This window comes from Hippocampus comes, unplaced genomic scaffold (assembly GCF_001891065.2).
Source record: "Hippocampus comes isolate QL1 unplaced genomic scaffold, H_comes_QL1_v1.1 scaffold2, whole genome shotgun sequence".
NCBI lineage: Eukaryota > Metazoa > Chordata > Actinopteri > Syngnathiformes > Syngnathidae > Hippocampus > Hippocampus comes.
This window is the reverse complement of record NW_017805139.1, coordinates 399,674-425,123: the sequence shown is the minus strand read 5'-3', so window position 1 is coordinate 425,123 and position 25,450 is coordinate 399,674. Positions and strand designations below refer to the sequence as shown.

At 41.0% G+C, this 25,450-nt stretch overlaps 1 protein-coding gene and 1 long non-coding RNA gene across 11 annotated transcripts in view; both read left to right on the top strand.

The window, feature by feature from the left end:
• Positions 1 to 4,794, top strand: part of uacab (uveal autoantigen with coiled-coil domains and ankyrin repeats b) — a 46,659-nt gene extending 41,865 nt beyond the window's left edge. For 9 of the 10 annotated variants that reach the window (XM_019867333.1, XM_019867338.1, XM_019867339.1 and 6 more), the window contains 3 exons: positions 160 to 312; positions 1,462 to 1,527; positions 2,638 to 4,794. In XM_019867333.1, coding sequence (XP_019722892.1) covers positions 160 to 312; positions 1,462 to 1,527; positions 2,638 to 2,709 — 291 coding nt within the window. In that variant the 3' untranslated portion in view covers positions 2,710 to 4,794. Of the gene's footprint in view, positions 1 to 159; positions 350 to 462; positions 493 to 1,461; positions 1,528 to 2,637 lie in introns of those variants that run through there. The other variant, XM_019867341.1, reaches the window with a different exon arrangement.
• Positions 4,795 to 15,076: 10,282 nt separating this feature from the next.
• On the top strand, positions 15,077 to 23,244 carry LOC109514299 (uncharacterized). Its single transcript, XR_002167963.1, has 3 exons — positions 15,077 to 15,260; positions 20,089 to 20,186; positions 21,790 to 23,244. It is a non-coding gene; the product is annotated as an uncharacterized LOC109514299 (long non-coding RNA).
• The last annotated feature ends 2,206 nt before the right edge of the window (positions 23,245 to 25,450 follow it).

Genomic DNA, 25,450 nt, shown 5'->3' with positions numbered 1-25,450 from the left:
ATCAGTGATCACGGAGCCTTACTCAGCTTCCTCATTTGCATGCCGTCATTTTAAAACAATCATTGCACTGACTCGCATACGCTTTGTCCTTTTTTTTTTTGTTGTGTGCTGTGTGGTCATGCGGTGAATACATTTTCCTCATGCTTCTGCTTGGGTCAGATCACGGAATTGCTGACGGACGTGGAGCGGCTGAAGCAAGCTCTGAATGGTTTGTCCCAGCTGGCGTACACCAGCAACTCCCCGAACAAAAGGCAGATGCAGCACATCGACACCCTCCAAGCCCAGATCAAGAACCTACAGCAGCAGCTGGCTGTGAGTGGATTCATGTCGCACACAAGACCCGGTCTTTGTTACCGATTTGTTGCTTTACTGTTGTATATGTTAGTTGCTCCATGTACAGCACTTTGTATGCAGCGATGACTGTTTGAAAGTGCTCTATAAATACAGTTAAGTTGAATTGAGAGGTCTTGGCACATACCGTATTTTCCGCACTATAAGGCGCACCGAAAAGTCGTCCATTTTCTTAAAAGCTCACAGCACGCCTTAAAATCCGGTGTGCCTTGTGTTTGGTCATTATGGTAATATGTCGACCCCAATATGGCTCCTTGCTGGAGACATGCAATAGAACACAGAAATAGAATAGCGGCAAGAGAGTTCAACGTTAATGAGTCAATGTTATAACTTGCTGTTGGTTCAGTGAACTGTGTCACTGCTTTATTAAATAAGCTTTTGTTGCAGCTCTGAAAAACGGACAGCTGTGGTGGTGTTTTTTTTTTTTTTTTTTTTTTTTTAAAGGCACACTTTATTATGGTTTTCACAGTCTCAACAAATACAGGTACGTCTTTGTCCGTCTTTGTCCGTGCCTGTTCTTCTTTCGTTCAACTCGAGAGGCGTTCATGACCGCCTCCGAAAAACGTAAATTAAGGATTCCTTCAATGAAACTACAAAAATTGAAAATAATGCATCAAAACAGAAAATCAAGCGAGGAAATCACAAAATAAATTTGTAGCCCCCCTACAGAATTTATTTAGTGATTTCCTCATTTGTGAATACACAACAAAGGAATAAATAACAAACACTTCTGAGACAGTCCAGTCTCCTACATTTTACTGACATCTGATCCTTCTGTTTGCCTTTCCTTGGGCATAGCTCCATCCAGTGGATGCATTGTAGATTGCGTTTTATAATCCGGTGCGTCCAAAATATGAGAAAAATTACAAAATAGGCCATTCATTGAAGGTGCGCCTTTTAGTGTCGAAAATACGGTATTTGAATAAGGTCATCTTTTGCCTTGAGAAACAAGTCATGGAAGATAACAGTAACTTGTGTGTGTGCATCATTGTCGACTTATTATCTAATACATTAGGCAACATGTTTTGGCTGAAGTTTAAACTGGGTGATGTCACTGCCTTTCTATAGTGAAGCAATAATCTTGTGTTTTCTCTCTCTCGGTTCATTTAGGATGCTGAGAGGCAACACAGAGAAGTGGTTTCCATCTATCGAACACACCTCCTCAGTGCAGCGCAGGTTGGTTGTCTTGACGTAAACTGTACTTTATTAAACATTTGAGGGTGGCAAACCAAAACAATATGTAATTATATAGAATAGATGTATGGTTTTGGTCTTTGTGTTTTGACCGAGTGCGCCTTTTTGATTGTGCCAGTATGCATCAAGCTAAACAGTCTTGTACAAATGTGTTTGGTTTCTAACACCCGTTTTTTGTTGCATGATGTGATATTGCAGCCAAATAGAACTGTGAGGCGCACATCTTAACGATTACAACATGTTCTTTTGGTGCACAAGTCGAATGAAATTATATTTATTTTGTGAATCAATAGTAGCTAAAAAAAATTTAAAAAAAGGATATGAATAAGATCATGAATTTCAGTGGTGTTCTGTGCAGTACACAGCTCAGCCCACGTTAAACTGGTTCATAAACCTGAAAACCAAGTGGCACATCGTATTTATTTGCTTTTTAGCATCAGTTTTAAGAAGTGAGGTACAGCACAGTTTGCGCTGTTCTTTCACTCTTTGCGTGACGGCATGTGTCTAATCTGGGACTCTGTATGATGCGCAACATAGAGTATACACCAGAGTGGGTTGAAATTTCTCCTCAGAGGTTCTGTTGAGTGTAATCAATAAATAGGTTGTGTGTAAAATAAGTCGTCATGCACAACAAGCCGAACGCTGTAACACAAATCCTAAACTGATGCTGACTCTGACAACGGAACCATTTTTTTCTGTTCTGGCAAAACTATATTTTGTAAAAAACACATTTCTCTAAGAACAGGGACATTTTTGCAGGTTTGTCCACACTTTCATTATGTTGTCTGTTTAAGAGGGAGGAAATTTCATCTGTGCTGTATGTTGCACAGCACATTTGACAATAAAGTTGTACTTGATACTTGATTATGCAAAGATGTTAGGGACCATTTGCATTCTAGTGCAGGGTAAGTGGTGGTACTATTAATTAAGTCCAGGTGGAGATGGAAATACAATATTTTTTACAAATACACACACAAAAATACACATTGCATTGAGCAAATGGTTCAAATTCATAATAACCATGCAATGTATAAGAGTAAGTTAGTAGCTGTCCATAATCCTTCTCAAAGTGTTTTATTTCTTTATTTGTAGGGCCACATGGATGAGGACGTCCAAGCTGCCTTGCTACAGATCATCCGCATGAGACAAGAATTTGTGTGTTAAAGCTTTCTTCAGCATCATGTGATGCTACTACCTGCAGACTCAAATTTACCATTCTCACACTTCCACAACACTGCCATGCTTCACACTGCATTATGTCATCCAGATGATCGCTCTTCAAATGGACTGTTATTAAATCCTCTATCATCCGAAGCATTGCTGCACGTTGGCTCCCAAGTACACCTAAATATGAATCGGAGATACTTCTACTGACAGCTAAGAGTGATACGCATACTTATTGTTAGCATCTTGAAGGATTTTTTTAAAATGTGACAGCGATATATCAAAAAATATATACTGCTTATATAGTGTATGGTGTACTGAAGATGACCAGCACATCACACAACAGACACAACATTATCGTGACTGACAATCGCAAGTTTTTGGCGCTAAATCCTGATGCTGTTGTAGTACCAAGGCTGACCTATAGAGACAGCATGGTGCCACAGTGCATCTGGACTGCCAGAAATGACAAAGTGTAAGAATAGTAGAAGATGAAATAAAGGAGCTAGGCTAACTTATCAGATAGTAGTGGTTGCAGTCTCTTCTCACTCATCTTTGTTTTGGTGGATGACATGTTATAAACACACCCAATACAAACGGTTGCTTATCTATTTGTGTTGGGCAGCAGTGTAAGATTCAAGTTGCTTGCTAATGTCACAATCTTGGAATCAGTGCGATTGTAAATATTGAACAGGTTTAATATTTATGATTGTTGGCCCTGACCATTGCTGTCTCGACCATTGTTTGGATATTGGTCAATTGGAGCTTTGGCCACTTTTATTTCCCAGAGGAGAGGAAAAAAAAGTTTAAATTAGGCTTGATTATCATTATGTGAGTAGGACGGGGCCAGTTAAAGCTGGTCACCATAAAAATGAACTCAAAGTGACATCATTTGATAGATGATTACTGTTCTCAAACAGCGATCACTTCTACATTCCTACTGAACAATCAGCCCTCAGGCAGGATGTTTGCTTTGTGCTCTCAGCTGACATTTGAAGGATTACAGCAAATGCAGATATAATCAAATTTTATGGGGGGGTTGGATCCTCTTATCTCAACATAGGCTTGTTGCTCTGTGACCATCCGTGCTTAAAGAGAAGCCTCAGTGCCAATGTTGTATACAAATAATCGTGGTTTTGAATTTAAACGTGTGGCGAGTTTCTTGCATACGCCAAATACAAAACTTGGAACAGACAGAACAAGTGAAACTGGTCTTTTTATGCGTAATAACACCCAAACATGTCACTCCAAACCTGAAAATGACTTAGCATTCTTTCAGATAAACTACTGGGCTGATTTAGCAATCACAGTGGTGCGTTGTTGTGGGTAATGTTGAATTTGAGTCATGGAGGTGAGCGTGTGAGAGAAAGGAGCTCTCTTGCTGTGTAGTTATTGCGGTGGCTGGTCATCTCCTCATTGAAACCTGAGTGTCCTCTAGTGGTCAGACTTGGCAGGCCAAGTTCATAGAATGTTAACGCCAGTGTGTGGGAGGAGGCACTTGTTGTCCTCGGAAGCTGCTGATTGGAGAATCCTCGAAAATGTATCAATAAAATGACAAATGAAAACTCTTGCAGCTCCTTAGGACAACAGCTGCAGCACCTTCCTCGCCCCGAAGCGGCTGCATGTGCCCCCTCTGGGTGTTGTGTGTTTTGATTGTTGAGCCAGTCTCTCGTGCCTTTTCACTGACTTTTCCAATACTTTGTACTACTTTGATGACTGTACTAAAGTGTGACAGTTGCAACGTTCAGCAGGTCTGGAAGTAGAAAGGCACAACGCAAATGTTGAGCAATATTTACTGTATAGGATGACATTCTAATCATCGAACAAAATACATTAAAAGATACGATTAGTTAACCTCCTAAAAATGTGTTCTTTGAAGCACTCCTGTCTTTTCCTGTGAGCTTAACACCCTTAAACTCTCAGTTTTTTTGTTTTTGGTTTTTTTTTTACTTTGGACTAATTTCTTCTGGTTTTTCGGATGGACTTGTCCGTCAATCATCAAGACCTTTAAATCTGTTCATACAAATATTTGTGTTTGTGAGTCAATAAGACTAAATCAATAAAGTGCCTAACATAGAAACTATATATTTGTTTGCTCTATTTTATTGCCGTTGTAGTTCCTTTTTGCTCCATGTACAGCACTTTGTATACAGTGGTGCTTGTTTTAAAGTGCTCTTATCAATACATTTGAGTTCAAATATTTTCATCCATCCATTAATCCCAACCGCTGATCCTTATGAGGGCAAGGATTGCGAGGGCCCTTGAGTGCCGCTCGCAGCTCAAGTTATTACAGTATTTTTATCAGTTGTTTTTGTACCATTTCTCTTGTTACACTATTCATTTAGCAAAACAACTGATTGTGACACAGTTGGGATTTAGCCGCCATGATAAAACTTACACTCAATTTGTTGAATTAAATGTGAGCAAATACATAATTTAAGATATTATATATATGTATATATATTTTTTTTAGCTATCAATAGTTTGATGTAGTCGCTGATGGGGTAGTGGTACACCCGCCTGACTTGTGAGCGGGCAGCGTGGGATTGGTTCCCACTCAGTGATGGTGTGGATGTTGATGCTGGCGACCAGTTCAGGGTGTCGTTTGCCTTCCGCCGGAAGTCAGCTGGAACCGGCTCCAGCAACTCTTCATGACCCTGTTCAGGATAAGCGGTGTTGAAAATGGATAGAGGGATGAATAGTTTGATGTGGAGAAAGGCCAGTGATTCATTTCAAGTCTCAATTACTTTTACCATACTTTCTGATACATGCTGGCACAGACACACACAAGGAAGATAGTTTCATGTGGTTTCACTTTAAATATAATCAGCCCAGGAATGAGAGTCAATAGCCCTTTGGCGGCGGCGCTTACTTTTTCTTTCAGCCTGCGTTTTTATTGATTTGTCTCCTGCATGCTCTCCGTCTCATCTCAAGGTTTATTTTCATCAAAGTGCTCCCCTACAGGATGCTTACGTGTTCCTTCCTCAGCGGATGTGAAAGCCATTTCAACAAATTCCCATCGTGCATACACACTAAGCCAGGTTTTGTAAACAATCACAATTGCTGACAGCCACAGTACACGTTCATCAGCTGCAGCATCATAACTCAAGCATCTGTCCACTCAACCTGTGCACAATGTCTATTTGATGCAATACTTTGCCTGACTTTGACTGACTGGCTAACACCAATTTTGGCTCACAACACAAAGTTAAGACTCAACCAAACGATGGTTCATACGGAGCCCCTAAGGCACAGTGTCAAAGTCAAGGCCCGGGGGCCAGATCTGGCCCGCCACATCATTTTATGTGGCCTGCAAAAGCAAATCAAGCATGTCAAGTTCCATGATGCTTGCTGAAGTCTGAACCAAAATTCCTAATTGTCATATGGAATCCGCAATAACAGTCATTATTCTTGACTTCTGATTTTAAAGCTAGTTATCCATCAATTTTTTGTGCGCTGTGTATGCAATATGTGGAGGTGATTAAACATTTATATGGTTTCCCAAAATTCATAACGGCCTTCTCAGGGAAACCGTAACTACAATGTGGCCCGCGACAAAAATGAGTTTGACACCCATGCCCTAAGGGGACGTGGAAGAAAAAAAAAATTGCATTCCCTTGCAAAGATTGCGCAAGAGCGCAAACTTTTTTTTCTTTTTTTTTGCAAGAGGCGCTTTTTAAATTTTTTTTTTTATTAAATGCATGTTGATGTACTTCCGGGTAACTAAAAACAACAAACATGGATGGCGAGTTTAATGGAATTTTACTTTGAAATTGACTTGAAATACATAGATATTAAAGCTGGCCTTGAGGTTAAATAAAGTTTCCAAGTCCTCCTCCACAATTCTCTCCTTCCCGCGAATTAGTCGTCTCTCAATCAAACACGCATGAGAGCCAACACTAGCCAAACTGACCCGTAAGTACAAAAACGCGCAGTCAAATAAAAAGCTTCCTCTTCCAAAAAAAAAAAAGTTTGCATTATCTCGCGATCATTGCGAGGGAACGCAAAGTTTTTTGTTTTTTTTCTTCCATGTCCCCTTTGGGGCTCCGTAGGCTCGTTATGCGCAAGTCGGGACACTTGTAAGGTGATGTGTCACTGCATTTGTTTTTCGTGGTCGTAATTGGTACCTCTTAAGCCTGCCACAAAGACCCAAATTCACCACATGTATTGTGAGGTAAAATGGCTGAGGAAGCAGGCAGGGGCTCAGTGACACATCACAGGACACACCCACCTTAAAATTATCGTCTGTCGGAACTGTCAGGAACATGTGTCATCTCATATGGCAGTCTCGAATAGTTATGGCTGCTTGTCTGTCCTCTTTATAGTGACTCCATGGAAGAAATGTGCTGCGCTATTGTTAGCACTCTTTTTTTGGGCTCTCGAGAACACTTTGACACTCTTCAGTAGTCATTTTCACTCCCACCTTGTCATATATACTTAGTACAGGGAACCACTAGGAGGAAAAGCCTGAATCAAAGGGAAGGGAAACCGACAGTGCCCGCTCTTATTTTCCCGTGGACTTAGATTTACATTTTCCAGTGGTAATGTTAGTTTCACATACAACAAAATTAGTGTGTGATTCATGACAACATTTGGCCATTCTTAGTCATGTGACACGTGTGGCGGCCAGTGGACAGTGACTGTAACTAGTGAAAAGAAGTAGCACGAAAGCCAGCATGACAAGGAAGTCAACAAATTGCTTCAAAAACGGAATCGTGGGGTTTATGGGAAAAGTATGCTTACGCACAATTTTGACGTTGAATCACGATGCAAAATTGAGTAACCATTTGGCCCTTGCAGACCATCCTTCCATCCCAGTGAATTTGGATGGTCAGCTCAGTGAAAACTGCTGCGCCTCATTTGTTTTTCTTGTGTAATTGCAAGTTGTTCTTTTTTTTTTTAATCATTAATAGTCGATTACTCAGGCAGCACGAGTGGGGGCAAAACTCATCCCCTTATTTTCATCAGTGCCCAGAGGAAGTACTGTAGACCAATCCTGGATTGGGGCCGAGACAAGCAAGGCCCCTTTATTGTTTTTGCACAGTTCCAAAAGTACTTTGTTGCTTCAATAAAGTTCGTTTATGGGATAATAAGGCTCAGGAGGACACATGGTGCTGATTTGAAGTGAATGTCTTCAACATGGTTCCCATTTCCACAATCAGCTCCCTTGGCTTCCCTTCATCTCTTTGACATCTGAGCTCATCTGGTTCCTTTTTCTTCCTCCACTTCCTCACCTTTTCTTTTGTCTCTTCATCTCCCGTCATTTATTGTCATTTCCAACACGCTGGTGCTGTTATTGGCTGCTCTTGCTTTGACCTGGGATTTGCAGTGGGAGCGGGTGCAGCAAGGGAGCGAGGTGGAGAGCCCTCTTTTCTCAGGTCTTTGCTTGTGCTGATGGTGGTGGTGAAGAAAAACAACAATAAAACCCCTCAGGATGCACCAAATAATTAATAGCAAAATGATTGCACTCAACTCATGCACTCATGCAACCAATCTATTTTAGATAATGAAAAATAGAGAAGTGATTAAAAATTAACCCCTCCGACCATTTTTTAAAGTCATAATGCCACCAAAAAAAGAACGTGACTACTGAAGACATCAAAAGTTTGAAACAAATCATGTGTATGTATATATAGGTACCGGTGGGGGTGGGGGTGTGTGCGTGTGTGTGTGGGTGTGTGTGCACCAAATGCTTAGAGGGTGAAATCGGTCATTTCCTCAATATGATAAGATTGTCTTTCAGATCTCCCTTCAGCAGGGTTCTCACGGGTCCTTAAAGTTAATAAAAATCCATAAAAAATAAGTTGTAAAACTATGTTCTTAATTGTCCTTAATTTTCAGGGAAAGCTTCTAAACTCAATAAAACTCCTTAAAAATTTATTTTTATTCGAAAATAAATTGACGTTTTCTATTTTCTACGTTGAATTTCTTCTTAGTGTACTTTATTTGAGAATGAATTCAAGTTTTTTTCATTTTCCTACCTGTAAAACAGGTAAGAAAATGAAAATTTGACATACAGTATGTCAAATAAAGGGTTAGCTGATTGCCCCTAAAAATAAAGATGTGCCCTTCCTTTGGCAGCAATGATTTAAACCCCAGCTCAGTGATATGTGGCTTTCTGTTCAGCCCGCATATTGCTGAGCGGGCATTAAATCCACTGTGAATCCACTGTTGAATGGAGAAAAAAAATCCTTAAAAATGGCTAAAGTAGCCCTCAAAAGTCCTTAAAAGGGGTCCATAAATAAAAAGCAAGTGGAAGAGTGGGAAGGAACCCTGTTCTGGTTTCTGTTGCATGTCTTGTTGGCTGATTGGAACTTCAATGATGAACATTAGGCGCTGGCACTTAAGAGCAGTAGCGTGTAAACAAGCAATGTTGTCCCAACCACTAATTACATACATTCGACACAAAACTGGGATCTCAGATGCACACATCTGTAAAACATCTACGTTCCGTTCCTCTCCATAGAGGCGCTCATGACATAAACTTACATGGCTTCATGAGGAAAACATTTCACCGTAAAAGCCCAAATATTTGGGCGATCATCCTGATATTTTCAGAGGTTGCTGTGGGGAGAGGTAGAGATGTCTACCTCCCATTTGATGCCAATTGATTGCAATTTTGTGACACTGCCAACATTGACGCATTTGTCACATGTAGGCCCGCACACCGCACATTATTTTCAGGAACGCCGTGATAAGCTTTTAAAGAAAATACTGGCCATCAAGCACAAAAAAAAACAAAAACATGGCCTGCCTCTGGGGACATTTCTTGCAGGGTGTACCCCGCCTCTTGCCCAAAAGTAAACTGGGATTAAGTCCGGCTCACCCCTGACCCTGAGCAGGAGCTATTATTGAAAATGGATGGATGGATGGAGAGATTTCAGATTTCCAAGTATTGCAATAAAAGCTCTTGAAAGGCATTTGTACTAACTTTGCCTATGCTAATTATAGCAGCCGTGTGCAGTAATTCTCCATGTTAATGTTCGTTGTAAAACTATCTTTATGCTGCTGCATACATTATTAGACACGCAAATGCCTCTGAGGGGTGTGTGTGTGTGTGTGTGTGTGTGTGTGTGTGTGTGTGTGTGTGTGTGTGTGTGTGTTTAAGCATCGCTGCTGGCCATATTACATGTGGGAGGAATTACATGGGGATAGAGCAGCGTATATAGCATGTTTGTTCAACGTGTTGATAAAATATGCACAGTCTCTCAGTTGTATCCACATGATCTCTATATGGTTGACTAGCATATCGGAAAAAAAAAGATCTTCAACAAAACCTTTTCACAACAAGGTCAATGCACCACCATTTGGTTGACAATATCATAATATAAATCACTCCAACAATGTACGTATATGTTGTGTTGTCTGACAACAGCAAATACTACTATTACTACTACTACTAATGATTAATGATAATAACAATAATAATAATAATAATAATGTGTGTGTGTGTGTGTAGTATAACCATAACTATTATTGGGCTTAATCAGCTGTGTCAACTATCTTTCCAACAGAGGGCAGCATGTGCCCATCTATTTCGTCTTGATTTGGACAAGTTCAGCAATCATGAATGGACTGCAGCCTCATAGTACTGTGTTGCACTTATTCACGTGGAAATTGATCACATGGATCAATCAAATAGTTGGTTTAATGCAGACAATTGAAATTAAAATCATAAAATCTAGATTGTTAAGAGTTTTTAGGTGGAAGAGAACTGAAAATAAGAGTTATTTACGCCCCAATTTAAATAAGTTATTGTAACCTGCTGAGTGTGTTACAAAAAAAAAAAAAGGAAACTCATGGTCCATGTACCCATTCTAGTATGGTCTTTGTCTTCACATGTAAGAGAATTTAGTGCACTAGTTGAACAAAAGTGCACACACATCACTACACCAAGGCTAGGCGGGCCTATAGCCCGATCAGAAATCTGTATGGCCTCCCTTCAGCCCAAGCAATGTATTTATTTATATACTGTATTTAAATTAATTTTTAAAAAGTCATTTAAGTTCACAAGTAAGTAGCCATTCTGTTCCAATATGAAGCATGTTACCGTGCTTGTGTTGTAGCTATTCCCTGTGTCTGTTTTTGAGGGCAGGCAGGGAAGGGTTGAGTCTCTGTTACTTGCGCATTAGCGGTGTGTTCGGTAAGAATTTCCAAGTGTGTAGGAGTTCATTGTGACCGTTGAGAAACTTTGAGTGTTCCTCAAATTTGTCGTTTGGTCGATAAAGAGTGCACCAAAAAAGGTGTGCGGCACTAGGTGCTTTGAATGGGGAAATGGTGTGCCAGTGCGGGCTCCTTTCAGAAATTACGGAGAGCAGACCGCACTCTCAAAGTAGTGCACAGACATTTCCGAACATACCTTAGGTTAGAGTTAGTTAGCTTGCAGTCCATCTCAGCAATGCATCATTTTGTAATCATAATTATTAATAAAAAAATATATATATATCACCCCAGAAAATTCCCAGGGGGGTAAAGAAGAAAAGGCATATTTAAAAAAAATGCCTGGTCCAATTCCTGAAGGAGCACTGGGCGCCGCTCATGAGTGTGGTGGCTTCAAAATATTGTGCAACAAGCATTCTCCAATAAGAAGAGGGGAAAACAGTAAAGTGATGTGGGCATACACTTGAGGCCATTCTGTCATACTAAGCAGTGCGCACAGAAAGAAGATACAAAGACAATAATCAATTACTATGATTGGGTCCAAATTTCTACCTTTGGGCAAATTCATACCTTATATTGAATGCACGTCTCTACCACTCATCATTAGTCTGCATTATAATTTTAGTTTAAAAAATGAGAACCTCTCAAGTAAGTTGAAGTCTTGAGAACAATCGATTTTTGTCTCTCAGCCCTGCCAACTTTCAGAGAAATCCTCAGTCAGGCTGCTTTTTGGTGAGACATCCTAAACCACTTCTTTTGCTTCTCAGGAAAAAAAAAAGTAGTGACCTCATTCTGAACATGGCTCTCATGAGAAAAAAAATTATTTGATTCCAGGCCCGACCATGTGGGGGCCTTGCGGATGGATAAACCAGGCTGCCGCTCCATTGCACTCATGCACTTTCACGCTCATAAACGCAGTCAAGGCTCAGTGCGGGCACATTCATCACTGAACTCCTGCCCCTCCGATCCCTCACTGTTACTCTTTCAAACACACACACACACACACACACACACACACACACACACACACACACACACTGCTCCCTCTTCCAGCTGTTAAACCGGTTGTTGTAATTAAATAATGTATTTGCCATTTGTTTCTCCTGCTCAAGGCTAATTGAGTGTTCAAGATCTTAATTAGATTAGTGCTCTCTTTTCACCTCTGTCGTCAAGCCCCCACAACCCCCCAGCCTATATCTCTCAAATGCTTGGCTTTTCATGTTTAGAGTGCAGCATTAGAAATCTGCAAATGCTGTGATCACTGAGCAACCTCAGCTAATCATCCGCTGCGTTCTGGAAGCATCAGTAGTTAATGAAGTCCTTACAGAATGACAAGTACGTCACGTTCAAAACTGTTCATAGCTTTAAGAGCACAGGGGGATTCTTTTTTTTTTATGCTTCAAATTTAAATTTTCCTCATACTTTAACAAATTCGTTTTGTTTCTCTCGTTGCATGTAAACACTTGTGTTTCACAGACAAACAAATCCCAGCCAACTTGTTTTGCTATGTTGGTGAGGCTGCAGACAGATAAAAGCTTTACATTATTTATGGCGTGGTTGTTAGCAGAGATACTCCGGGTCCTAATAAACTCTGCACTGTTTGATCTTTTCTGTATCTTTGTGCTGAAAATAGGAGAGTCAGAGCTAGATTCCTCAGGAACGCCTTTTATTTTGTGTTTGTTGTTCTGTGACTTGTGTTCGCCATATTGTTTTATTGGAAAGTTAGGTTAACAAAAACTTCAGTAATTAGATATGGAACTTTGTGACTTTTTTCACCACATGAATTAAATAGGGACTGCATCTAGTTTTTTTTCCTCCCTAATTATGTTTCATCATTCAAGCATTTCCGTTAACGGTTGTGATCTTTGTGCGAGATACAATTTCAACAAATCTACTGAACTACGCATGATAATTTGGAGTGATTTAAGACAGTGGTCCGCAACCACGGGGCTGTGGACCGGTACTGGGCCTTGGCCCGTTTGAGACAGACCTGCGAGCTGTGAACAAATTTACCCCATCAGACGTGACGTGCGAAATGTGTGCGACGGAGTCTTCCTTTTATCGTTGGTTGGAAAGTTGAAATGAACAGAAACCGCCAATAAAAGAAAGAAGAAGCAGTCAACAGAAAGTAATACTGTCGTAACAAACTGACCAAAAGTACATCGAAATGCGCATCCGATGGGCAGCCGCGACTTTCGAAGTTGAAGCTGTTTTGACAAGAGAAGTTCCTCCCCTGGCGCGATCTCCGGTGCGACGTGGACGAATGGGAGCTGTTGTGCATGGTATGTCGTCAAACACAAGGCGATACAAGAAACCTTTTGAACCATTTGAACAAGTAGCACCCAAGTGATCAAGTGGAAAGCATGAAAAAAAGCAAGCAGAGTTTGCACAGCCTGCCCACGTAAACATTAGCAGTTTAGTCGCTAATAATGAGCCGGCAGCCACCGGATGTAAGCAGCAATCAATCGTGTGCCATTTACAAGTAGCAATGATGCTAACGCCGTATGTGGGATCATAACTTCAGTATTATTATGTTTACATAATAAGGCGTACAGTATTTATTATTCCTAATTGGCCCCATTTCTCGGTAGTCCACTGTTATTTTATTTTATTCTACATTTGTTGTGGAGTACAACAACACTGTTTGAAATGAATGAATGTTCATAAAATGTTGAATTAGTCTAGAATTATCTTTGTTGTCAGTAGCAGTGCTTGAAAACTGGCAATTTAAAAGCAATGAAAAAAAAAATGGTTGCCGGTCCTCGAACAGCATGGACTTGTCTCAACCGTCCGTGACACGAAAAATGTTGGGGACCATTTAAGGAACACAGACTATAGTTTAAAACTAACATTATGGGGCTTCAACAACTCTTTAGGGTGGGGCTGAACATTGTATAGTACAATGCCACAATATACATGTCATCACTTTAATGGAGAGTGTTTTATTGATAATTATGTACTCATTTAGCATGTTGAGAAAAAAAAATGAGACACTGTTTCCTGACTCACCACATCAGGCCTTTGTCATTCATGTTTAAAGACTGAGCGTTTCATTGTTTTAAAAGCAGTGAACTTAGTTCTGAAACGATTTATGTTCAGTCATCACAACTGACAGTCAAAAGGGGGGAAATTGTGTCACACGACGCCAACAAGGATAATCACACTCTCATACTGTAGCAAAACTGATGTTAATCTCACAAATTTAATATCAAAATGGGCCAGAATTCCAAAACAGCGGGTCGTTGCAGGCTGCAAGCACATTTGTCAGCGGAAACCACACGCTTAGTGGAGCGGGTTATTATTATTGCCCGTCGCACCACCTGCTGATAAACCCTTTACAGCCTGCTACTGCTATTTGAAGGGAAATAAGAAAGGAATGCAAAATAATAATATTAAAGATAGCAGCATATTTGCAGTGTGAAGTTTGAAGTATTGTCAACATACAGTTTTTGTCTTTTCATCCACTTTCCTACTAAATATTCATGAACCACTTGCGTCTTTCACCCTCACTATATAGACTGCAAATCACAAGTTCATTTAAAAAAAAAAAAGCTCTATAACAGCTCTCCATGAACAGGAATTCAACTCTCAATACGAGTGGCCCTCTCACGCTACAGAATGATGTGCTCTTACATGAATTACACACGAGATGACAGTGTAATGGCCTCTCTTGTGCCCTCACAGTGGCTTGATTACAATAAGAAGTGGAAGGTGTGGCCTCCTATCAGGACACCACATGCAAAAAAACAAAAAAACAAAACTGACCTTTCATACAATTGCAATACGGCAGCACACATCAAACTAAACCCCCCAATACATGCTCAATTATATATTGCAATTTTTCAAAGTATGTTATTTATTTAGATTATTGAATATCTTGATACTGTATACAGTACCTATTTCCATTTTGAGGTTCAGCATTTGAATTTTGGTTTTCACTACACGTGTGGGTTTTTTTGTAGTTAATATTTTTAGTCTCGTGAGGTGTGCTCATGCCTCTTGTTGTCTCTATGTTTTCAAAAGAAACGGAATTAAAAAAAAACTCATGTTGAATCATTTTTATTTTGTTGCAGTATTTCTCATTTCTTAAATTCTTGTCTCTGTGCTCAAGCTAATTCGAACTATAATGTAGCAGGGCTGTTAAGGGCGGGGCCAGCCAGGCAGCCTCCTCAACCAGGGTGCTCTGTACCACACATCTGAGGCTCATCACCCACCTGTAGCTCATCAGCAAGTTTGGGCTGGTATAAATTGGCTCCCAAACCAGTACTCAGTGCAAGTTTGTGTAATAACCACCTGCAGCAAGCACGTGTAGACACCAAGTGAAGTTTTCGCTTCCTCTGTGGACATTTCCCCCTCTCCGAGGATTCTTTGTGCTCCCCCTTGAATGTTAAGTAAGTTTCAGTTTGAATTCTCCTGAGTTTACTTTGCAAAGCTAATAAATTACGCCAAGTTTTGGCTAACGCCATCACTATCTGTTGTCGTGCGCTTGGAGTCACATACGAACCCTAACAATGGCCCCTATGGAAGAGAAATGATGTTGTTGTGGCACTCTCGACAGAAAATGTCACGCCAGAAAATCGCAGGCATCCCTAAATATTCAAGGGCAGAAAGGTTTTTAGAGTTTGTCCATAACTTTTTATGGCGCACCGCAGAAGGACTCATGAAAGTTGCTGATGCGCTGGAAGGTCCTCGGACAGCATCATTGGCTCATGTGGGATCTATGAAGAGTAGCAGATGCATGACATACTTGCAGTGTGAAAGTCATTAAGTTGGATACCATTTCCAGGCTTTTATATTTTGTGCTCCTCTAATATGTCGCCGGGTAACATCAAGTATATGTTGATGTATGCAGGCTTCATTATGCTCCGTGTGCTCCCTTTGTTTTACTGTCATTTTATTTTGTATGATACATTGATAGTCTTAAACAAAGCAACGCTTCATTGCTGTATCACTGTAAAGATGAGAACTGCTGCTGAGGGTAAGCTTTCCTCTTCCGTAAATTTTTGTACTTTTATGGTCTTTTCACTTTTTAAGGGACCAAAAGTGGTGACTTTGCCATTTGGCTGCTTGGCTGTTCCATGTACAGGGAGCCATGCCACAGCTGCCACTGCAACTTTTTGCCTTGTATACATTGATGATGTGACTGCTGACAAAGGAAGTAGGATGAGTTCTGAAGTGTTTTGGGCAATGAGCTCACTTTCGGAACTCTCAATGCAGATGGACAATGATCCGAAGCTCAAAGCGAAAGCAAGCAGTGTTTTTTTTTTTTTTTTTTTTAAAGGAAAAAGAAATGCAATTTTCAAGTCAGTCAGACCTGAATCCGATTGACCACGCCTTTCGCTTGAAGGGGAAAAAAAATTACCTAAGACCAAGCAGTAACGGGAGACGGCTACACTAGAGGCCTGGCAGTGTTACAAAAGATTAAATCTATCATCTGGTTAAGTTTATGCATCCCAGAAGTCTTAAAGTATTAAAACGTGAAACTTTGATTTCTGATTGTTCATTTATATACGATTTGTAATTTTGGTACCCTAAAAAGTAGGCGGTACGTACAGAAATTATTGTAATTCTACACCGTTCATATGATTTGGATGTAAATGCTTTCAAATGAAAGTCAAAAGCACATTTTGGTCATCTCATTTCAAATCCTTTTGTTTTGCTGTGCCGCAATATTTATGGACCTGACTGTAATCCACTGGTCTTTGGTTTTGATGGAGGAAGCATCCATTTTTGCACCCGCCTCCGCCATGTCGTGCCAGATAATATCACATAATTCTGCTGTCATTCCGTGTGTCCCCACAACCCAATTTACAGATGTGCGGGCACTTACTTTACGTCAGCCAACCAGAAAAGGGGCAAGTGATCTGCTTTCCGCTACTTTTGCTGTCATCCAAGTCGTTGCCTCTCTTGGATTGCCTCAGTGAGTCATCACCACGTGGCTGTGTTGGGATATTCATAAGGACGTCCTGAGGCTTTGTGTCTGCATGTCAAACGGCGTCGAGAGTGTTGTCAGTTGCTACACAGTTGACATCCGCCTAAGACAGAGTTTATTTGTTGTGCTCGAGGACAGCATGGTGACATTTGTCAGCATTCATTGGTGTAGGTAAACTAGAACTCCAGTTGCGACTCATTGTTGACAGGGTCTCTGCACGGTATGCTTTCTATTTGTTGGGAGCACAAGCCTGTTGTCCGGACAGGGCGTACGTCGACATCGCTCTGTGGTTGTGAAAGTTCTGTAGCTTTGTTGAGGCTCTGACTAAAGGTGTCTCACACTTTGAGTCATTCGATGGCAAAAAAAAAAATGGATGTCCCGCAGATCATCCCCTTGAATCATCATTTTTCCCACGAACAAGGGAGCTTGTGAATAAACACATGGTGGCCTCAGACTTTTGCACTGTGCTGTGTGTACAGCAAGGCTGTCAAACTCATTTTTGTGCCGGGCCACAATGTAGTCACTTGCGGTTATGACTAAGAAACCAGATTGTTTAGTCACCTCATCATATTATTCAATAGACGCAACAAACCACTGGATTACTAGCTTTGACATCAAAGGTCATGGATACTAGTTTTTTTTCAAGTGTTGTTCAAGTTACTGTCAAGAGTAACAAAAAATGTTGCAAAATCATAACGTTATCGGCTACGCATGACAATTTGGTACAGATTATAGCATGGATTTACGGAATTTGACGCACGGTTTGCTTTCGCGGTCCACTTCAAAGGATTTGGTGGGCCGTTTCCGGCCCTTGGGCCTTGAGTTTAACACGTGATCATTTTTATTCTTCCTCTTGGAAATTGTACTGCCGTATGTCTTTTTATCACCTTCAGCTTCTCTCTATAAGATTACAAAGAGAGTTGCTTTTTCATGACTACACGTCAGCATCCAGTTTGCTTCACTGTCGGCTCATAAAATCATTGCGCTGTTGAATTTATACAGTCAAAATGAAATAGTTGCGTCGAAAATGAATCCAACTTCAACACGGGAGATAGATGTACTTTTGCACTGGGATTCAAGTATACAACCAATTCAACCCAACTTTATTAATGGAGCATTTTAAAGCAACCACAGCTGCATACATACCGCAATACATAAAGTAAAAATCTGACATCAAAACAAGGACTGTTAAAGTAATCCATTATGAACATAAAAACAGAAACCCAATAAAAGACCAAAACAATGAGTCTCATGCAGAGTCGAAAGAATACAAATTTGTTTTAAGACGATGGGGAGAGAGAGCAGCGCGCCTTCTCCCAAGTACCGTGTAGTCGACGCTTATTGCCAAATTGGTTCTGTCATAAAAGAAACAAAAGGTGGGTGCAGTTTTCTCCAAGAAAAAAAGAGAAACTGCTTCCTGGTTATTCACAGAGGTGAAAGGGAAGCCCGTGTGCTTGAGGTGTAATCCAACAAGTGCTGAAAAAAATATAATGTGCAGCGCCATTATGAAACTCATCATGCCCCAAAATATGATTGCTTGTCGGGACACCTGAAAAGAGTGTGGATAAAGGAATTGGTGGTGGGTCTGAAGAAATAGCAGTCTGTTTTCACCCGCAGCCTGGATGGAGGTTTGAGACACAGCAGGGAAAGCCAGCTACCGGATTTTTAATGAAGTAGCATCAATATATTTCGACGGTGCGGGAGTTACAACATTCATCCAGAAAGCTGCAGAACTCTTGTGTGCCAAGAATCGAGAAAGCCTCTGCCAAGATCAGTCTGATGAGGAATACTTTGGCGGAGAGGATTTTGGATCGATCGGCAGGTTTGACCAGCCAGTTGAAACACAGTCAAGTCATGTCCCGCAATTTCTATTGCATTTGATGAGAGCACTGACATATTCGTGGAGTTAATGACTCGGGCACGTGACATCAATTTGAAATGAATTTTTGCCCAATTTATGAAATAGCACTGATTCTTTTCATGCTCTATGCAATGTATTTTGTTCTATTGTGACCTACAAATATTTCGTATGGGATTTTCTAAAATGACTTCCGAGGTTGTTCATGACATGTTTTGTCAAAGGATATTTCATTTCATTATATTTCGCCAATGTACTTGTAGTCCTTTGCATGAAAACAAAGGGGGAAAACTTGTACTTTTTTATATGTAATTATGATATGATATTATTGGGCGGGCCCGCTTGCCATTTGATTAGGCAACATGTAGCCCCTGAACTCTCACGAGTTTGACATTCCTGGTTTAACGGAAGGTTGTTCCAAAAGGAAGGACCACCAGTGAAAAAAAGCTTGATCCTCTGTGAGGCTGCGCTTAGTTCTTGGTACCTCTCGTAAGCGTACCTGACCTGAGGCACCGGCAGGTACGTTGAGGTGTAGAAGCTCACAACAGTGCTTGAAAGCTCAATTTGCCAAACCTATATTACGAACTTGGCCATGAATTTTAAATAAATGTTGCTGTCACATTGTGTTTTATTTGTGATTATTCCAATGCAGGAGAAAATTCAAAAACAAGTCTGGTCAAGTCGATGTTGGTTGTCTGTGACTACAGATAACTTTGTTAAAATAATCAATGACCAGAGAACTGCTGCATTTAAATAATGCCCATAAACAGCTTTTTTTTTTTTTTTTAAAAAGCAAATGACCTTTTCTAAAGTCTGTTTCTTCTGCCCGATGCTAGATTTTAATACTGTAGTCTCATACTTTTTCAAAACAGCTACCATATTTAGCAGGAGAACATCTCTGAAATATGTCGGACATCTTTTAGCGATGAATCCGGAGCCAATATAAAGAAAAGAGAAAAATGTGGCATTCAAGTAATACCGTTTTGGGTCTGCATGTGCAAGCCTCGACGGAATTACGAATCAGCATAAAGACAACTCGGACCTTTTGCTCTCAGCCGCCTCGATTAGAGTCTTTAGTTACAACCATTACGGAGCGGGTAAAGGTCGCGAGGTCTGCCAATAATTGTTTCTCCTGGGTTTTGAATAACAATGAGCACGGGGCCAATTATAAAGTCACCGTGAGACACGGCAGACGTGTAAAGCAGCGATAGAGGGTGACAAGGGACCCACAGGACGAGCAATGGGAAGGAGGGACTCGAGTAGAGAAGATATGAGCGAAGCTGTTTCATCACTTTTGCTCCCTTTCCTCAGCAGCACATTATTAATAAGTCCTCATGTGTGTGTGAGTATCGGCCACAGAAGCTGCCGTAGTAAAAGCAGCGGCGTGTTTGCGAAGACGCTCTAACGCGCGGTGATGTTGTGTTTTCAGGTGACACGACATCAGTCGACAAGGCTGAGTGGCCACCTGGAGGCTGTCCTCCTCTGAGAAACAAAGGAACAACTGCTCCCATATTAGTGCTTTGCCAGGTGGGTGGAGAAGCCTTGTCAGCTGGAACGTTCTGTCAGCTTCCCCCGGCACAACAATAAGGATGCACTTACTTTCTATGCCACTTCTCATTGGGGTCATGGCGTAGCTGGATCCTATAGCAGCTAAGTACACATTGGCCTGGTTGCTGCTCAATCACATTTGTCCGTTTTCAATTATACAGCGTCCCCTTGCGGGATTACGATTCGTTGATTTGAGAATTCAGCTTTTGACTTTTTTTCTTTTCATGTGGGGTAACCCATTCTCCTTATATGTTGAAAAACTCACTCATGACAAAGTACACGGAGCAGAGACCGAAATCAGTCAGTGGGCAGGCCAAGGTGACACGACGACTCGATAGTGGGGACAGCCATTCGCATGCCTGTAATCTCACAACTCTGCTTTGGCTGCATCGCGCACAAGACTGACAAGTTGTAGTTTAGCACACCATCCCCAGTCAGGGTTTCATGAATGCACACATATATACGCACTCATAATCTAAGTAAAAAAAAACAATTTGCTGATCTCAATTTAAGAACTAAATCCTTTTACTCCGCTTCCGTGTACTATCTCAACTTCTGTCTCATGCACTGATTTGCTAGCGAACAGCTAAGTAACCACAGCCAGCATTGGCCACCATTTAGTTCTGCCCCTGGCCATTACCGTTTTTGTGTTTGTGACAATTTCATCTGTGCTGCATGTAGCACATGTGACAATAAAGTTGACTTGACTTGACAAAGCCCTATATTGTATAAACATATAGCTTTGGCACCATCATCTGACATCTTAGTATCAAGGAAGTACAGTATGTCCGTGTCAGGGAAGGATCTCTATTTAAATAGGCCATTGCACTGTCTCATAATTTGTGACAATTTCATCTGTGCTGCATGTAGCACATATGTGACAATAAAGTTGACTTGGCAAAGCCCTATCTTGTATAAACATATAGCTTTGGCACCATCATCTGACATCTTAGTATCAAGGAAATACAGTATGTCCGTGTCAGGGAAGGAGCGTTATTTAAATCGGCCATCGCACTGTCTCATAGAAAAGTAGTGCTTTGCTATTATCTTGTGGTGGTATCTTGAAGCAATTATAAACCGTTTTAGGATGGGGTTGATTACGCTCAGAATTTCGCTGTTGATTGCAACGCTCAGCTCCTGTACACTGTAACGTTGATTCCCACTCAGATTTTTCTTTAATGGCCAGATCTCAGCTCTCTCTCTCTTTAATTGGTGGGCTGCTTTGCTCTTCTTTTTTTTTTTTGCTTGTCATTCAATTTTTCTTTAATGGCCAGATCTCAGCTCTCTCTCTTTAATTGGTGGGCTGCTCTGCTCTTCTTTTTTTTTTTTGCTTGTCATTCGCCAGTGTGGTTTCTGCGCTCGTATAGGATATCGTACACAGTGTAGCCTATGACAAATTAATGAAGCAAAGACAAAGTTATAAACTTTTCGATTGTATTTGCAATGCAGTGAAAACGGACTACTTCATACCGCCTTGCTCGTTCAGTTTATTCTGTCTCTTGATGAAGCAATCAATGCACTTTTAATTGTTTGCTGTTAGCCTTAGCGCTGCCCTAATAGAGCTGTACTTGCCTGTTTGCAGGAGGAGGCCATTGTGCTGAATAATGCATGGGCCTTCGCACAGCTTTGCCGTATGAATTATGGACACATCCAGCTGAGACACGAACTTGCTCTGACTAGCTGCAGATGAGAATAGCGAATGAGGCGGGGGTGGGGGGGGAGTAATTCCCAGCTGACTGCCTCACCTTTATTGGATTTGATGCACGACAGGAGGCTGAGATGTCTTGGCCACTTCCGTGTGATGCGTTAAATGTCTATGAAACCTAAAGGGAGGCAAGTCTCCCTGAGGAAAGGGACTTTTTCTCTTATGACGCAACAGTGAGTGGATGTGTGAGTGTTTGTTCTCTCAAATGGACATAATTGTCTTTTTTTTTTTTTTTGCATTGCATTCTGTAGCCTTAAGTGTCTTCAGTGATGATGACCTCGCTGATTCAAGGATATTTGCTGCTGACTGCTGTTGGATATCATTTTTGTAATGTGCATTGCTGCCATCTACAGAGCAGTGGAGTTGAAGATTAACGCCGACCAACATAATTTTTTTTTCAGTCAAACAAGTCATACAAACACAGCTCAGTGGAATGGTGGTTAGCACATCTGGCTCGCGGTTTTAAGATTGTTGTCTCAAAATTTGACTCTAAATTGTTGATCGGCGTGAATACTTGTTTTGTCTGTGCCTTGGCTTGCGATGAGTCACTCAACTGTACCTCGCCTCTCGCCCATTGTCAGCTGCAATCGGCACCAGCTCACCGGAGGCCCAAACGAGGAAAAGTAGTTTCCAAAATGGATGGATAGACTCAGACATCAAACTTTAAAACAAACCTCATGTCTTATTGTTTTCTTTTAAGCCAAACACATTGCTCTTGAAATTACAACTTGTTGTGCTCAACATCTGCCCACCCTGACAAAGACAACTCCAATTCATGAATTGCACATGCGTACTTGCACAACACACACACACACACACACACACACACACACACAAAAGCCCAGAGCTTGTCAAGTTGTTTCCTTTCTTCTTGTTGCTGTCTGCTGTTTGAAAGCCTATTTAGGAATCCGACGGTGTCTAATATCTGAGAGGTGGGTGCTTGTGTTCAAGGCTGTGACACTGGGGTGCGCTTTAGGGCAAAGAGGACTGAAGCGGAGCGTCACCTTGAAGATGTGCAGGGAAGGAACAGATCTATCAGGGGAGATGCTCGGGCATCTCACCCCCTCTGGAGAATGTGCGTGTTGTCAAAGGCGAGCTGGTGGGGGAACATCCTTCTGACAACTTATTATCATATTCATAGAAAAAAAGAAGTAACAGCACAACAAAACAAAACTGCACAGGAGCTCCCTGCAGCTTTAAGGACATACAGCATTGGCCCCTTTCCATTCCACACTCAACTATGCAAATCGCACACTGCGTTTGCCTTGCCTGAAAAAGCAACTCTATTATTATTAACAGCATAAAAGAAAAGTCTGACTGGGGGTTATTTTACCTCTCCCAGTGGGGAGTGTGCAAATTAACAAAAGAGAAAATTGAATGCAACGTTCCCTGCTTCTTTATTTTCCAAGTCCTTCCCCCGCATGAGCAAATTAATTAGCCGGGAATATGTTTTAATGATATTTATACTTTTTCGTGTGATTGTCTAATTGTGCTTACGTGACGAAATGTATTCAGTGTGTTTGAGAAGACAACTTGCTTGTAAGGGTAAACTATTGCATCTTATTAGACGGTATATTTTCTGTCTTGCTCGCAAGATTAGGCCCGGCTTCCGTGATGATTATGCCTAAACAGCCTGGTTCTGTCTCCAGCTGCTGTGTCTCGGCACCGAGCTGTTGGTCAATTAGTATCTGCGTGTAATTCAAAGGCTGAGAAACAACCAGAGGGGAGTCGTCATGTTGTTTGTTCTTTTTACCCCGCGTGTATATTTGCACGCGTTACAGAAAAATAGGCGACACGCCACCTCCGCCAAAGTGGAAAATTCCTCCTAGTTTATCATCTTATGCGCAAGTGTCAAAATGAAGGCCCGAGAGCCAGATTCGACCCACGATAACATTTGAAGTGGTCCGCAAATAAATAGTCGATGATATATTGTGGCTGTAACAAAGCGCTTTACAAAAAAGTTCACAAAATATAATACAATACCCCAATGTAAAAATAAAATGGAATTTTCATTATTGGCTATGACATGTTCTGTGTGTGCTTTTTTATTTTTGTTTCGCGGCTCCAGCTGGCGTGAAGGGCGTTTCCCTCCAGCAGGCGCACCTGTTCCTTATTTTAATCAAGCCTGTTCAAGTATTTAAGGACTGCCATGCTCCCAAGTTCTTGGCGGATTATTGACCTTGCTCGTACTACCTTTTCTTGACCATCTTGCTCATGTTCCTCATCGCTCTCGTCCGTTTAGATTCCGGTTTTGTAAGTATTTTTCTTATCGAGATTTTTGCTGATTTTGGTTACACGTTTGGACTCTTGCTCTTTCGTTTGGCATATTCTCGGGTTATGCTGTTACTTTGTTACCTGTTTTTTTTTTTTGGGGGGGGTCGGTTTCCAGGGATTGCTTTTTGTACTTTGTTGGTCCATCGATTTTTTTTCATTTATTTATTTATTTTTTTCTTTAAATATTTTTGTTACGGATTTGTGTTTTTTTTTTTTTTTTTTCTTTAAATATTTTTGTTACGGATTTGTATCTTCGTTTTGTGGGATCCCATCACCCTTCAGTTCCTCCTGCATCAATCGAATTATTGTGATCCATTTAAAACAAATGTGAAACGGAAAACCAAGTTGTGAGGCAAAAACATTTTTTTTTCCATCAAATACCGTCAAGTGGGGAAATGTGAAACGGAAAACCAAGTTGTGAGGCAAAAAATGTTTTTGCCTCACAACTTGTGGGAGAGGGTGTTGCCTACCTTAAGGGAGTTTGATTCTGTCTTTCATGCCAAGAGGAAAATGACGCTGAAGAAAATAGTCTCGACCGGAACCAGTCAACTTCGGATTTAAGGGTGTGGTTTTAATTTCAAATAAACACCGATCAGGGTCCAATCTAGTAGATGACACCCCACTTTCGCAATGTGACCCGGCAGGCTATTTTATTACCGAGTGATGTTAACGCAACCCCGCAATTCTGTTTTTAACACTGTCCCCCAACTTTAAACACTGGCTAGTAATGATGTAACTCTGTGGTGTGATAATAAGATGACATATTGTCCAGCTTTAAGTTCCTGGCCCCACCTATTTATTGGCCTTCTCACTCCACCCTGCTCAGACGTTGGCATTTTGGCTCGACAGAAGCCAATTAAATGGACGGTGTTTTTTGGAGATCATCAGATAGCTGTGTTTGATCAAATCAAATTAAAAGTTGATTGAGTTTAATCAAGTCTTTTAATCCAGCCAGTTCTTTATTTTTAACATCACCGAATTCTGCTTATTTCCGTGCGTCTCACGAGAAGATTTGCAGTGAAGCAGGTAGATGTAAGGCAAACATTTGTTCGCGGTTCAAAGATGGTACTTCTCTTCCTAATAACGTAAAGAAACTCCAGGCATCGCTTCAGATTGGACCAATTTTACGTCATGAAGTTCCTTCCTCCATTTTTTTTCCCCAAAAATACTCACCCCTCACCTCCAAATGCATTCCTTCTCATCATTTTCATCTGGTTACTCATATAGCATCAACTCTTCTTGACTCGTCAATCAAGGGAGCGAC